The sequence below is a fragment of the Cajanus cajan genome, chromosome 1 (genome assembly GCF_000230855.2).
Source record: "Cajanus cajan strain Asha chromosome 1, NIPB_CcT2T_4, whole genome shotgun sequence".
NCBI lineage: Eukaryota > Viridiplantae > Streptophyta > Magnoliopsida > Fabales > Fabaceae > Cajanus > Cajanus cajan.
The window spans coordinates 76,683,866-76,698,149 of NC_138517.1; the positions used below are offsets into that span (position 1 = coordinate 76,683,866).

General features: G+C 33.4%; 2 protein-coding genes across 4 annotated transcripts; both read right to left on the reverse strand.

Moving 5' to 3' along the window:
* Window positions 1-3,600, reverse strand: LOC109811679 (protein FAR1-RELATED SEQUENCE 5). Its single transcript, XM_083062966.1, has 4 exons — window positions 906-3,600; window positions 744-818; window positions 573-644; window positions 1-443 (listed from the first exon to the last, which is right to left on the reverse strand). Exons 1-3 carry the CDS (start codon window positions 3,165-3,167, stop codon window positions 585-587), a joined length of 2,397 nt encoding a protein of 798 aa, XP_082919092.1. The 5' UTR covers window positions 3,168-3,600; the 3' UTR covers window positions 1-443; window positions 573-584.
* A 921-nt stretch (window positions 3,601-4,521) lies between these two features.
* LOC145951336 (putative vacuolar protein sorting-associated protein 24 homolog 2) lies at window positions 4,522-10,298 on the reverse strand. Of its 3 annotated transcripts, none has more exons than XM_083062968.1 (8): window positions 10,145-10,298; window positions 9,936-10,045; window positions 8,702-8,804; window positions 8,046-8,461; window positions 7,751-7,939; window positions 7,473-7,659; window positions 6,176-6,259; window positions 4,522-4,945 (listed from the first exon to the last, which is right to left on the reverse strand). In XM_083062968.1, the coding sequence occupies exons 4-6, from the start codon at window positions 8,121-8,123 to the stop codon at window positions 7,579-7,581; spliced, it is 348 nt and encodes a 115-aa protein (XP_082919094.1). In that variant the 5' UTR covers window positions 8,124-8,461; window positions 8,702-8,804; window positions 9,936-10,045; window positions 10,145-10,298; the 3' UTR covers window positions 4,522-4,945; window positions 6,176-6,259; window positions 7,473-7,578. The 3 variants fall into 3 exon arrangements, with proteins under 3 accessions (XP_082919094.1, XP_082919093.1, XP_082919095.1); XM_083062967.1 differs by having other exon boundaries at window positions 6,161-6,259; XM_083062969.1 differs by lacking the exon at window positions 4,522-4,945 and adding an exon at window positions 7,136-7,291 and having other exon boundaries at window positions 5,932-6,259.
* Between the last annotated feature and the right edge of the window lie 3,986 nt (window positions 10,299-14,284).

The following is a 14,284-nucleotide window of genomic DNA, read 5'->3' on the forward strand; positions in this document are numbered from 1 at the left end:
TTTCCAATAAAATATTTGATAATATTTACTAAAATAATGTTAAATTCATACAACTAAACAATCTTCCACACACATAATATGAGTACAACATATTTTCAAATCTAACTGGGGACCTTCACCCATATCACTAGGACCACAATCCCTATGTATCACACGTAAAACCAAATCATGCCTACCACCTACATGACTAGAATTGAAAGGAAGACCAGTTGCCGTTACTCCAACTTCATTAAAATCATCCATAGAAGTTGTACCAATATTCCCACTTGCCTTTTCCTTCAATCACAAATGTCATTCAATTTTTTTTTTTGTATTCATGATATTTTTCCCCAACACAAACAAATAAAACTTACTCTAAAAAGAATAACCCTAACATAGTACTTAATTTTTTTTTACTTTTCATCCATTGCACACTTTACCAGCCACTTCCCAATGCCAATTCCCTGTCTCATCACATTTAAAAAATAAACAAAATAAATAAAATCATAAATAACAATAATGTTGATACCAAAATTTAATTTATTCTATTTAATAATTGTAACAGACACAACCATCGGGACAATATCCTTTACCATCTCCATTTTTCAGGATCTTTGTTGCTGACCCTTATCACCTCCCCCAAGTCTAATTTGTCTTCTACGTATCTGTAAATCATTTAATTAAAATAAAGTCAAAATCTCTACTTCAAAAAATATCAACTAAAACTTAAACCAAACCCATAGACACATCATGTTTCTTATTACATAATTTTGGGAACTTTGTTCTGCATCTGTACTATCATTCATGTCAAACTCATTACGACGAATGTCTTCTTGCACCTGCAATTAACATGTATTAAAAATAATTATATAAAAAAATTATTCAACTACAAATAATTTACGCAAATATTGAATTATAAAAATTACATTGTCTTGCACCCCATCATCCCCTGAATCAAACCATTCGTCAATACTAATCAAATTATCTTCTATACAATCAAGCAAAGGACATTTAGATTTTATATGCCCACATTTATGGCAATTTGAGCATTTCCTTTTCTTGGTCAACTTCTTTTTCTGTGGGGCTCCTTTAGTCTTCACAACATTAGGATCATATGTTTCATTATCCAATCCAATAACACTCTTCTTTTCTATTTTTCCAAGTAACTTCAAAATCTCTTCCCTGATGAAATTGAAAGTTTCATGTTTTTTGGCTGCCATTTCACAAAGTCTATTACAAGATGAAGCCAAAACACTAAGACGTGCCACATTACTCATCTCACTATCATTATTCCCTACATCATATGACGAAATAATTGAACTCTTCGCATCCTTCATCCAACGCTTGCATATTAATGTTGTAGGAAACAAGGTGATATGATCTAGCTGCATTGAGCATATAATATGCCCACAAGGAATTCCACAAAATTCAAATAACATACAATCACAAAAAAATTTACATTCTTCAGTATCAAACACAACTTCATGTATACGATGTTGTTCAGAGTATTTCTCCACCTTAAATACTACCTTGTTACCATTTTCAGTCCTCTCAACTACATTCATTGCCCCAACATCAAGTATCTCAGCTTTTACCAACTTGAAAACATGTTGTGTGTATAACTTTGCAGCCTGTTTCTCAATTTTTTGAAGCGAAGTTGTCAAAACAGGTTCTGTATAAAATGAATTAAAGTCAGCAATCAATTCATTGTACCTGTAATCTCTTAGAGATTGTTCCAAATTATGCAACAACTCAACCATGTTGTTTTTCCTCCTCACATAAGTTTTAATACAATTATTTACTCCTTCACACAAAGACGTCGTTTTAATACCAGCAACAAATTTATCTCGTAGATAAGCATTTGCCCACATACACCTTTTTTCATACGTTTGCAAAATCCAGTTGTTGCCTTCAAGCTGGTTTTTGCTAACCATTTCCTTCCAAAATGTTTCAAACTTTTCAGGGGTAAACTTTCCATACATTGCCTTTTTAAAATCAGCTAAAAATTTGCAATTCTTCACATTCTGACAAGCATTCTTTTGTAGATGCCATGCACAAAGTCTATGTGTTGCCATAGGAAATACTTGCCTAATTGCCTCCCTCATAGCCCCATCACCATCTGTCACTACCCCCTTAGGCTGCTGAAGAGACATAGCTTCCAAAAAAGCTTCTAACACCCACTTATAAGTATCGGTGGTTTCATCAGAAATCAAACTAGCACCAAAAATAACAATTTGCCCATGATGATTTTTTCCAGAAAATATTACCAAAGGCTTTTTGTATTTGTTCTTCTTATAGGTACTATCAAATGCAACAACATCGCCAAAACATTGATAGTCACACCTACTAGTACCATCAGCCCAAAACAAATGTTCCATTTTTCCATTGTCTCCTAACATATATTTAGCATAAAACATTGGATCATTATCAGCCTTGCCTTGAAGATAACTTAAGGCAGCCAAAACATCCCCATCTTGGATTTTAGAATGTCTATATCGCTCAATGTGGTTAAAAAGGTCTTTCTTATTAAACCCAATGCCTAAATGACCTCCCTTTTGGTCCATCATGTATCCCATTATATGGCATGCTCTAACCCCATGTTCATGCAAAGAATTAACTTGACCCTTATCACTACTTGACAATCCGCGATAAGTCCTAATGAATGGCACATAATTTGAGTGGCACATCTCATGGTTGTGACCTTCCTCAAATGACACAACTTTCCATTTACTTGTATTTGGATCAAGCCGTACACGAAGTTTGGCTTTACAATTAGTACGACTAAGAGGCCTATGCCCCTTTTTTCTATCATCTCTCATAAGATGTTTTTTGTCTCTTAAGCCCCCTTTATTGCATAAAAATTGACGCATTACTATTTTGCCATTTGCATCATGACCAATGTCATCCTTCCTAATCCCAAAACCATGAAATTTACCATATGCAAAGTAAAATTTATATGCATCATGTTCACTACCAAATTCCAAACCCAATATGTCGTCTACAGTCAAATCCATAAAACTTTTGTATTCATTATGATTACTATCAATATGCGCATCATCTTCCTCATTACCAAAACCGACATCACTTCGACTACTTTCTTCATCTGATGCATTGTTATTAGAAACATTCATTTCCTTCTGATCATCTAAATTAACAAACCCTTCGTCATTAAGGTTAGACATCTGCATTACAAAATTACTTAATCAACTAATGGAAAAAAATTAAACATTATTCACGTAACATATTTGTTTCACTAACACTTATATTATATAAATTATCCATATTTGATCATATATTTCACCAAAATACACATTATCCAAAAACACAGTCAATAATAGTCCAAATTCAATGCAACACAAACTATTTAGTTCAACTCGATTTTTCTTTTCAAACTTAAATTTCTCAACATTGAATACTGAAAATCCTACACTGCATGAAGGTTACAAGTAGTAACAGAACCTAAAGAAGGCTATAATACGCCAAAATAATGAAAATATAACTTACCACATTATATTATTGGCGAATCGTTGTCATTCGTCAAACCAACAGTAGATGACTAGCGAATTAAATACAATTCGACCACAATTGCAAACTTATTACGACTTAATCGAGCAAAATTTAACTTACCACTAACTGTTCACTTCAGATTACGGGTGCGTATCCTTCGGAACCACACACAAAACTGGAAAATCAGCTGTGATTTTTTTGAACTCAAATCGATTTCAAATGGAAATCGACACAACATTTCATCACAATAACAACCTACAAGGTTTTCAAATGGAAACAAACACAAAGAAAAACACACAATAGAGAACAACATGCATGAGGAGAAGAAGATGGAAATGGACATACAAGAGCGGATCCAAGGAAACACGAAAGGAAAACAACATGGAAACGGAGATACAACACCTGATCCAACCAAACACGACGATGGGAAGGGAAACAACCTTGCCTTAAGAGAAGAAGATGGAGGCAACGAAACACGAAAGGAGACAAGCTTCGATTAAAGAGAAGTAGATGGAGCCACGTTTCAATGCAAACAAACACTACCAGAAGGATTGTATTCTAAGTCAGTTATTTTGTCATATCTACATCGGTTTTAAAACCGACTTAGATAAGGCCGTCGTAGATGAATGATCATATCTAAGTCGGTTACGTAAAAACCGACTTAGATGTATAAATACATCTAAGTCGGTTTTAAAAACCGACTTAGATGTATTTATACATTTAAGTTGGTTTTTACAAAATTGTCTTAGATGTGCACATACATCTAAGTCGATTTTTATCAAAACTGACTTAAATGTACATATGCACATCTAAGACGGTTTTTATTCAAAACCGACTTAGATGTATATATGCACATCTAAGACGGTTTTATTCAAAACCGACTTAGATGTGCATATATACATCTAAGTCAATTTTTGCTTAGAACCGCTATAAATTGTATTTTTTTAAACCAGGTTAATTTTTAAAATAAAACTGATTCAATTATAAATAACCTGAAAAAACTGATTCAATTATCCAATGTAAGAGAAACCAACAGAGACCAATTTGGGATCGTTATCATTATAGAAATGGCTCAATTACATCATTATATAATATATATAATACTAAAGAAACAATATACTTGAAAATCAAGAGAGGCTAATCTAGTATCCATAAAGAAGAGTTTTTCTCTTACAAGGAGAAGAGAAGATAAAAAAAATTAGGTCACACTACATTAGACATGCACTGGGCAGCCTAATACTGAAACCACATTCACCTATTTCTAAATTTTACATGTAATATTAGACCTTTCAACATGATCTATTTCTAAATTTTTCTAAAAACAAATTTCCCCAATTAGATGATAAAGACATGTATAATTTAGACATACCTTTTGGGTCACCTTCTTAATAGTAGTCTCATTAATACGTGACAACTGTAGAAATGGAGAAATGCCCAGATTACACAATCACAAGAAAACCTGCATGTATTAATAAAAAAAATACCAAGAAAATAACCAACATAAGTAATTTCAAAACTCAAATTCTTCCTAAAATAAACTGTAGATACAATAACGCAACAGATACAATGCAACACACTTATATAACAAACAAGTATATGGTGCTCAGAGAAGATCACACACACAAACTATGATTCTTTATCATGAAATTTTCCATCAGCTTAACTGACTCAACTTGGGGTCAGTGTTTGGTAATGGTATATATGTCCATGATGACCAATATTTTAGACAGTACTAGGTGATTTAAAATTAGAACCAAATAAGGCACATAAGATAATCTGGCTAACTTCTGAAATCTAATTATAAGGTTCATATGTTGGTGTCTTTAAATTTAAGTTTAGAACTATAATTATAATTAAAAGAACTAAATCGTTATATTTACTTTGACTTATTATTTAAAACACTACTTATTGTTAAGGGTTGAGTTTATTAGAAATAACTAGTTGAAGTTTGTGACACTGCCCCATTAGTTTCTTAAGAAGGTATTGTTATACATAATCATAATTGTGTTTTGGTGTTTACCAAGTACAGGGAGATATTCATCATGAGGGGAAGTATATATAAAAACAAGATGTGTAATAAAAATATACCTGGTATTTTTTTTTCCTATAATTGTTTCAATTTCATCAATTATATATATTCCCTTATTTTAAACGTTCTCAAATGATAAGTTAATTCAGGCAAAATCAGAGTTGAATAAAATCGCACAGAATCTCATCTAAACAACCACCAGTGTTGTTTAATTACTTAACTTTATTTACACAAGTAAAGATTTTTCTACAAACAGAAAAAGAACATAACATGCATGTGAGAGAACTTTTGTGAGCTGCAGAAGGCAAGTTGAATTGACAAGCTCAGTTGATCTGGATAAATGAAAGCATGGAATCTGGAAATCTATTATGATAAACCATCCCAAACTAAACTATATCTTCTGCTGCATGCACGTGTAACCATGTATTTATATATATATCTGCACACTATGGGTGTGCAATTTTGATATATAACAATTTAAGATTTAGAAAATGTTTGGATACGAATCAGAAATATTTTTAAAAACATTTCTATTATTGGATCCATACATACTATAATTTCATCTACATCTCCTTGAACATCACTAATGACATTGTACTATTATATATATATATATAGCATCAACTTAAACTGGAACTGTCCTACCAGAAGAGGATGCACCTTGCTGTTGCTGCTCATGATCATTATCACCTTCTTCATCTTCGTTCTCCCCACTCAACTCCTCCAAGGACTTCCCTTTAGATTCTGGAACCAAGAACGTGAAAAACAAGCCAAGACAAATGAATTAAAGAATAGTATATAAGAAACCCAGTTGACTGAGCCAAAATAACAAACAAACCAAGAATTAGGGGTGGGTAGACGGACCCAGGTCCGCGGACCGGTCCGTAAGTCCGCGGATTTCGCAAATAACGGACCCGTTTTTTTCAAATCCGTATGACTATGTCTAATTTTTGAGCCCGGCCCCTGAAGTCCGCGGACTTAGCGGATTTAATCCGCGGGCTCGCGGGCTAGTCCGCGGACTTCACTAATTAATATTTTTAAATATTATGATTTTAATATTAAGTTGTGTATTTAATTTTTTAAATTATTATGACATTAAAATTATGTTTAGTTGGTAGGTATTTGTCATTTGAATTACTTTTATGACATTTTGATGCTTTTATTATTGAAAGTTTGGTACTATTATTTAAGTATTTGTAATTATTTTTATTTTAATATTTTAATATTTAGTATTTTAAACCATTTTAACTATTGATAAATTTTAGTATGATAAAATTTAGCTTATAAATAAAAAATATTTTTTTCTTCTAATTTTATGTATTTTTATTTTTTTTAAATTTATTTTTTTGAACCATTATTTAGGCCCGCGGACCGGTCCGTTATCCGCGGATTTTGGCGGGCCGGATACGGACTTAAAAAATAAGTCCATTTATTTTACGGACCGGGCTTATCCGGCCCGTATAAAACACGGGTTTTACGGACCGGGCCTTAAACGGGCCGGACCGGTCTGTATACCCACCCCTACCAAGAATACAAGCAACAAAAAACAAATCATTAAATATGAGAGGCATTAGATTCCAATGAAAAATTCAAAACTCCAAATAAGATGCAACCATGCACCAAGAACAGTTTGAGTGGCTCTAGTGATGATTTTGAATGTCAGAAGAGATTTTAGAGTCATCACAGCCTAATTTTTGAACAGCAAGTCCATAAAGACAATGCAAGTTCCATCTAATTTTAAGGCTCTCCAGGTCAAAGACAAGGTATACACTCAACCTGCCAATCAGAAGCACTACTTCATTAAGAGGCATCTAGAAAGAAAGGTCAACATAAATCTAGTTCAAGCAATCCAGTACAGTCATAATTAACACACGGTAATTGCATTCAGCACTTGGGAGGTTGATTCACTTAGTGAATTGTTATTAACAGTTGAGTATCCAGAACCACTTCAACATACCTTTTCAAGACACGGTAATTGCATTCATCACTTTTGTTGTCAAACATCTCTCTCTTATAACAAGATATAAGGGTTAACGGTAGAGGCTGCGAGACAATAAACTTGTTTATGACCTAACTTTAGCAAGTCTGGCCCTAATTTCTTCCATTTCTTCCTCATCATCAACACCCTCAGCTATAGCATCTTCCTACAAATAATAATGTATTCCATGATTGGTGTTACGTGTGAGGCAAGAAACAGAGCCTTGTTTATGAGAAAAATGAACTAACTGCACATACCTCGGCGGCTCCAACACTTTGAGCGGGTTGTTTAACCCTTTCTTTCCTCACGGCTTCAGGAAGTTGCGCAGCTGTCTCACCAGCTATTGCGGTCAACACTTTCTCAACTTCTTCTATCTCATCTTCTATGTCCTCGGAATCTAGTGCAGTGTCCACGGCATCATTTACTATCTCTTCAATAACTCCTGCCTGAAAGAACAACATTCCTTGTAACTACCAATGCAACTATGTTTTCTAACCCAGATGGAATTGAAACAGTGGTATTCTTCTGCATTAAAAAGGGTTGCAGGCATACCTTTGTCATTTCTTTGCTAAATTCTTGCATTGTAACAGCCATCTCAGGGGCCTTCATGAGGTTATTGACAATCTTCATAACCTCGGCGCTCTTTGATCAGTCAGGTCTTCAACAATAATGGGTCAGTTTCAGCAAACTTGGTAAGATCAGTCAGTCAACTTCAAAAAAGATTTCACAAGTCACTCACTGATCACACAAAATTGTGTCCGACTTGGATTAGGATCACTTGAGCCAGAAAAAATTGAAAAACCACACAATCTTACTATTAAGATTGTGCTCCCACAATCAAATTGTAATTTTGACCGCCAGCAGGTTGTTCTAAGTGACTCACACAACAAATCTTCAATGTTCAAACTGATATACATGTTGCACACCAGAATAATATCCCAGCCATCTTCTCCTCTCTACCTAAAAAACTAAAACGTAAAGACAGAAGCAACCGATAGTCAGGTGATTATTTTCCTCACAACAAATCAATCAACAAATTCACTTACGTTAAACAAATTTACCCATACTATTCAGTTAATAAGAGGGATTAAAGAAGATTAAATCTCTTCAGTTAAACCTGGTATCAAGCACAAGTAACTAACTTAGATGGTCCTAATTTGTTATATGGCAACATAAAGTTAAGGCTAATAAAACATGGAAAAACCTACCAACACTCTCTCCAAGGTGCATCGATATTGAATTCATTTGTGCTTTATTTTCATAAAGACGGTTCACTGTTTTCCTAGATCTCACAAGTTCCATGGCAAGTGCCTGCAAATTGCAAAAATATCATAATAAGGATAAATGTTTCTCAAAATACTGACCTTATCCTTTGAACCTTGAAATGTCAATAGATGAACAAACCACTGCCAAAAAGGCCATACACAAGCACAAACCAAAAATAGTTTCATTCTTAGTTTATTGAATATTGGGACTAGTCCTAACAATCCCACCAACCAACATAGTCCCCATAAACTTTTAGCACAAAAAATAAATGTTTGGCATGTCAATCCAACAATTTTCCTTGGATTCAGCACAAATAATATACAATGCATTAACAGTCCATATTCCAAATTTTTCTCCCATTCACTCTCCTGCATCCATTCTTAAGAATACACTATTTGACGCCACCTCATTCAAATTTTAAAAAAGACAAATATGAAGGATGGTAACTTTTGCTGCACTATTAGGACCACTGTCAGAAAATTTCAAGACAATGAAAACGAGGGGTGAAAAAAATGAACCAATTTACCCCCCCCCCCCCCCCCCCATGAAATATAATGTAGTTTTAAAAGGTTCAAATTTGCTGAATAAATATATGACAGATCAGAAGAAAGGTTGTCTTTATTTACTTGTTTTACTTGAAGGAAAAAAAGTGCTACTGTACTAAAAATAATAAGAAATTCTATCTTGCGGAGGAGGGTAAAAAACAGAGAGAATCTATAGGATTAAGATAACATACAGAGAATATATTTATTTCTTTCAAGGAGACATTAGAGAATATTTGAGTACCAAAGAAAATCAAGATAAATATTAAGAATTAAGAGGTGCAGCTAGGCAAGGGCACATGATCTAACAATGTTTTGTCTATGTATTATATTATTAACATATGGAAATGTTAGGAAATATAAATTGAATGTGGAATATGTTTTAATTGGAGTTTGAGCATGGAATTTGGTGGAAGGGATCCTCGAGTCTACAAAGAGTTGGCCATGTGATAAAAGCAAGTATATGTTTCCATTCCCTGGTTAACCTATTTAATATTGTTCATGTATATATGCTAAAAATCCAAACTGAAAATAAAAAATTGTTCATAATTCAAAAGAGAACAGAGAACAAAGAAGAAGAAAGGCCAGAACAGTCTCAAACAAAGAACATAACAAAGCAAAGTCATGGGAACACCTCCACAAGACGAAACGCAAGGTTCTCTTTGCAGTTGTTTCTCCGACGACTGCACAGAGACGATGGCGGAATCATCGAGGCAACCGCAATCGAGCGGAAGGGGCAACGTCCTGCGGAGGAAGTGAGCGGAGGAGAGTTAGTCAATGAGTTAGGGAAATAGAGAATAGAGGGTTTAGGGTTTAGTGAGCGGAAGGGGCAGTTATAGTTACGTGAGAGAATGTGGAAAGAGGGGGGGAAGGAGAGTATGTGGCGGGCGCAGGAGCGGAGGACGGAGGAGGTGGAGGCCAGAGAGAACGTGGATGGGAGACCGAAGGGCGCGCATGAATTGAGAGAGAACGCGCGAGGTTATTTTTGGCTCTCCATCTAAGTCATTTTGATATAAATAGTGACGTAGATCACTTAACATCTAAGTCGGTTTTACTATAAACTGTTGTAGATATATTTGTTTAGGCTATTCTACAACGGGTATTGTCTAAACCGTCTTAGATTACATTCCTTTTATTTATAAAAATGTCACCGCGTCTTATTTTACATCGGTTTTTAATAAACCGACTTAGATTGAGCGACTTAGATTATCCTTTTTGTAGTAGTGAAAATGAGGTGGCATGCATTTACAAATTGGACAAAAGAGGGACCCTCTATTCGGGTTGGTTTGTTGGATCATGGTGCAGGGGCGGATCAGATCCAATTACCCGATTTCAGGTCAAAGTTTCAACACCCTGGGTGACATGGAGTAAGTGGCCACGTGGCATGACCTGATTGGATGTCTGTACAGAGGGCACCTAAACCCTCTATTCCGAAAGGGCACGCAAGTAATCTCCTAGAAGGAATGGAGGTGATGATATTATTGAATATGTTGGTGGTGAAATTGACATGTAGGATGATAATATATAAATGAGGATACATTGAAAATTTGAAATCCACATACTCACGACTTGCGGACACTTTGTTCCATGTTTGAACCATGTATAGAACCATGATCACTTGCATCTATATAGGATGGAAATACCACTACACTGACGATGCTCCCTTGAGTAGATGGAACAATTTATTTTTATTGTATATCATTAATATAAATATATCTTTAATAATATATCGATTCATGTTATTCAATTATTAATCTACTGATCCAACAAATAATCTACCGATTTAATACCTTTATTCAATCAATCACTAGTTTGATTTTGATATATAATACTAATTGAAATGTGAAAAAAAATAATACTTATAAAAAAAGAGCATAAATACATTTGTAAAAGCATCAAACATTTTTAATAAAAAAATTATAATTTTAACATATCAATGTTTGCATATTCTAATAAAAAGATCAAAATCTTAATATCAAAATTTTAAAAGTCAAAATACACCAATAAAAAAAGAAACATTATTAAGTCTTAGTGTTAAACGAATTAGCTAACAAACTTTGTAGATTAAGCTCCTGAAGTTTGCGGGCATCATAATCAAGGCCAAAAAATTCATTATGATATCATACTAATTTAAAAAAAAAAAAAAAAAAAAAAAAAAAAGCCTATGTTAGCGAAGGCCTCGGGCTAAATGAACCAATCCACAAACCTTGACCTATATGCCCACTCATACTCACGACAAGTTCAACTTAACCATACCAAAGACTGATTTGGCCACACATAGGTCAACTTGGTCATCTTAAGGCCAACCTAGACATGTTAAGGTTAACTTTATGACACTTGTTAACATGGTCACATTAGGGCTTGACAACGCACATGTGACGCAATGCACTTTGTAACAACCTATCGATGTAGTATAACAATTTTTTGTCTCTTACCATGATCACTATGAATAGTGACTCACATCACAAGTTTGGCCATACTTTCTTAATATTTTTATTGCTACTCTGACTATTCTCTTAGTGACTTAGTTGTGAGTGTTTGTAGGTGGTTTACACCATCATCCTTTGATAGACTTTTGGCAAGTATATCAATTATGCTAGGTAATAAATTGGATAAAAGTTCAAGTTATCGAATTTACATGGACTTGAGTTATAATTGTTTAATATAATTTTGGTATTAAACAGATAATTTGATAAAAAAATTAGATTTTTGACAAGAATCATTAAATTTAGTGAAATGAAATAAAGTAGTTAATTGTGAAGAGTTTAAACTTATGATGAGAATAGTCAGAGATTGATTCATTAACTTGTCCATATAAAACCTCTTAATTTTCTATTTAATATTAAAATTATATATTCAACTCGACAGTCTGCAATTATATTTAAATTTTAATTCCTTAGACGAGAAATCGTAAGTTGTTTAAGGAAAATTCCAATTCCTTAATAATTTTTGTTAAATAATCATGCATTAAGATCAGGGGACCAAAAGTTGATTAATAAAATTTATTCCAATTCTTTGACAATAAATGTTATCAACATTTTATCTAGGTCGTAATTTTAAAAAGGTTTTTCTAACTTAAATATTAAATCATACATAGGTTGATTAGGCCACAACAAATATTAAGTACAAGAATAAAATAATTAACTAAATAACGACTTTATTAAATGAAAAATACAAAGAAAATTACATGGTTCCAATAGTTAACTTAATCTCCAATAGTAGAGGTTTAGCCACTCATGACTAAGGATAACATAACAAAAGAGAGACCTTTAAGTGATTCGTGATTACAAAAGTAACCTCCCAATAACTCTCTCTAATTTTTCTAGAATTATGCTAAGAAATTATTGATGCATTGATCTAAAGACCTCATGGAGACCCTATTTTTATAATATTTTCTAGTGGCCTTTTAGGTTATATATGCTCACTCAAGCACCCATATACCTCGCTCTAAGCGAACTTGTATGTGCTTCTAGGATGCTCTCTAACTTCAATAGCACAAAGCACTCTAGTGATAGCTTTGAGTGAATTTCACTCGCTCAGAGCGTCCAAGTAGCTCACTCTGAGCGAGTTGATTAATCTTTCAAGGTTGCTCTCTAACTTCACTCACTTAGAGCATCCTTATGTGGTAGCTTTGAGGGAGTATCTTGCTCACTTTAAGCGAGTTGATCATCATCTTTAAGGTTGCTCTTTGACTTGGCTCGCTTTGAGCTTTAATTTGGTCACTTTGAACGAATTTTACTCGCTTTGAGCAAGTCTTCTGTGTGGCTCAGAGCAGTAGTTGTCCCTTGAGATTTGTAACTTTCAAATTACTCTTTTCTTGTGTTCTAACTAAATAAAAAAAATTAAAAATACTTAATATTTAAACAATTAAATCCTAATTAAAAATTAACTCTTGACAAAGTATTTTGTGACCAAAAATAATATTTATAAGCATGAATTATATTAGTAATTGCCTAAATTGAATATATATATATATATATATATGCATATATTTGGCATTATCACACTTCACTATCTCACCAAACCCAGTACTGAAGGTGACCTGCATATTCTTTATTCAAACACTATTCTTTATGGTTATTTTGTTTAATTGATGATAATCTATGCATAACCTCATGCTCCTATATTTCTTTTTCACTAACAGAACAAGGGCTTCTAAGGTGATAGATACATTAGGCTTAACAAATTATTTTTCTAGCAACTCTTGTATTTGTTTCTTAAGCTCAACTATCTTATAAAAGATATCCTATAAGGTGTTATGGATATAAGTCATATATAAGGTATGTGCAGGTCCATGTAAAACTTTACTTCTATCTCAAGTGGTAAACTATATACATCGTTTGGGGAAACTTAAGGAAACTCTCTAACTAAGGAGATGTCAATAACCTCAATTTTATTCTCAAGTTTTAAAGAAGCAAACATTGTGTATATTTAGGATTTTTCTTTTAAAGATGATTTTACTTGGTTGGTGGTAATAAATTATACACTCTTATTCTCACAAAAATACAATAGTCTTATCAAAATAGATCAAAATTATATTTAATTAACTAAGAGACAAACAAATTAAGTCAACTATAAATTGTCTACCAGAAACCAAAACCAAATATTCTAAACACACATTAGAAGTAATTATGGAACTACTAGTTGGTATTTTCATAATTAACCAAAACAAATTTTGAAGGTGACATAGGAAAATTCATAATTTTAACACATGTAAGGAATATAGAATAATGGGTTGTACTAGAATTAAACAATACAACTAAAAGGGTGTCATTTATGAGACATGTGCCTTTAAATAAGTCATTAGACTCTAAGACTTCAATATCATTAAAAGCAAAGACTCTCCTAGTAGTTTTCAATCGAAAATTTGAGAACTCTAACCACCACTCCTTTGCTTTCTCTTAGGCTTTGTTTGGATTTGAGGATGGAAAAGGTGGAGTGGAAAAGGAGGGATTTGAAGGGAAAGTGAGTGAAAAGTGAGAT

Bases quoted from the DNA above. Each gene is read 5' to 3' on its own strand.
- LOC109811679 (XM_083062966.1), bottom strand. From the start codon at position 3,167: ATGCAGATGTCTAACCTTAATGACGAAGGGTTTGTTAATTTAGATGAT. The intron at 819-905 runs GTAATTTTTATA...TGTTAATTGCAG, and splicing joins ATGATGGGGTGCAAGACAAT to GTGCAAGAAGACATTCGTCG. The intron at 645-743 runs GTAATAAGAAAC...AATGATTTACAG, and splicing joins AACAAAGTTCCCAAAATTAT to ATACGTAGAAGACAAATTAG.
- LOC145951336 (XM_083062968.1), bottom strand. From the start codon at position 8,123: ATGAAGATTGTCAATAACCTCATGAAGGCCCCTGAGATGGCTGTTACA. The intron at 7,940-8,045 runs GTATGCCTGCAA...TTGTTCTTTCAG, and splicing joins TTAGCAAAGAAATGACAAAG to GCAGGAGTTATTGAAGAGAT. The intron at 7,660-7,750 runs GTATGTGCAGTT...TATTATTTGTAG, and splicing joins AAAGTGTTGGAGCCGCCGAG to GAAGATGCTATAGCTGAGGG.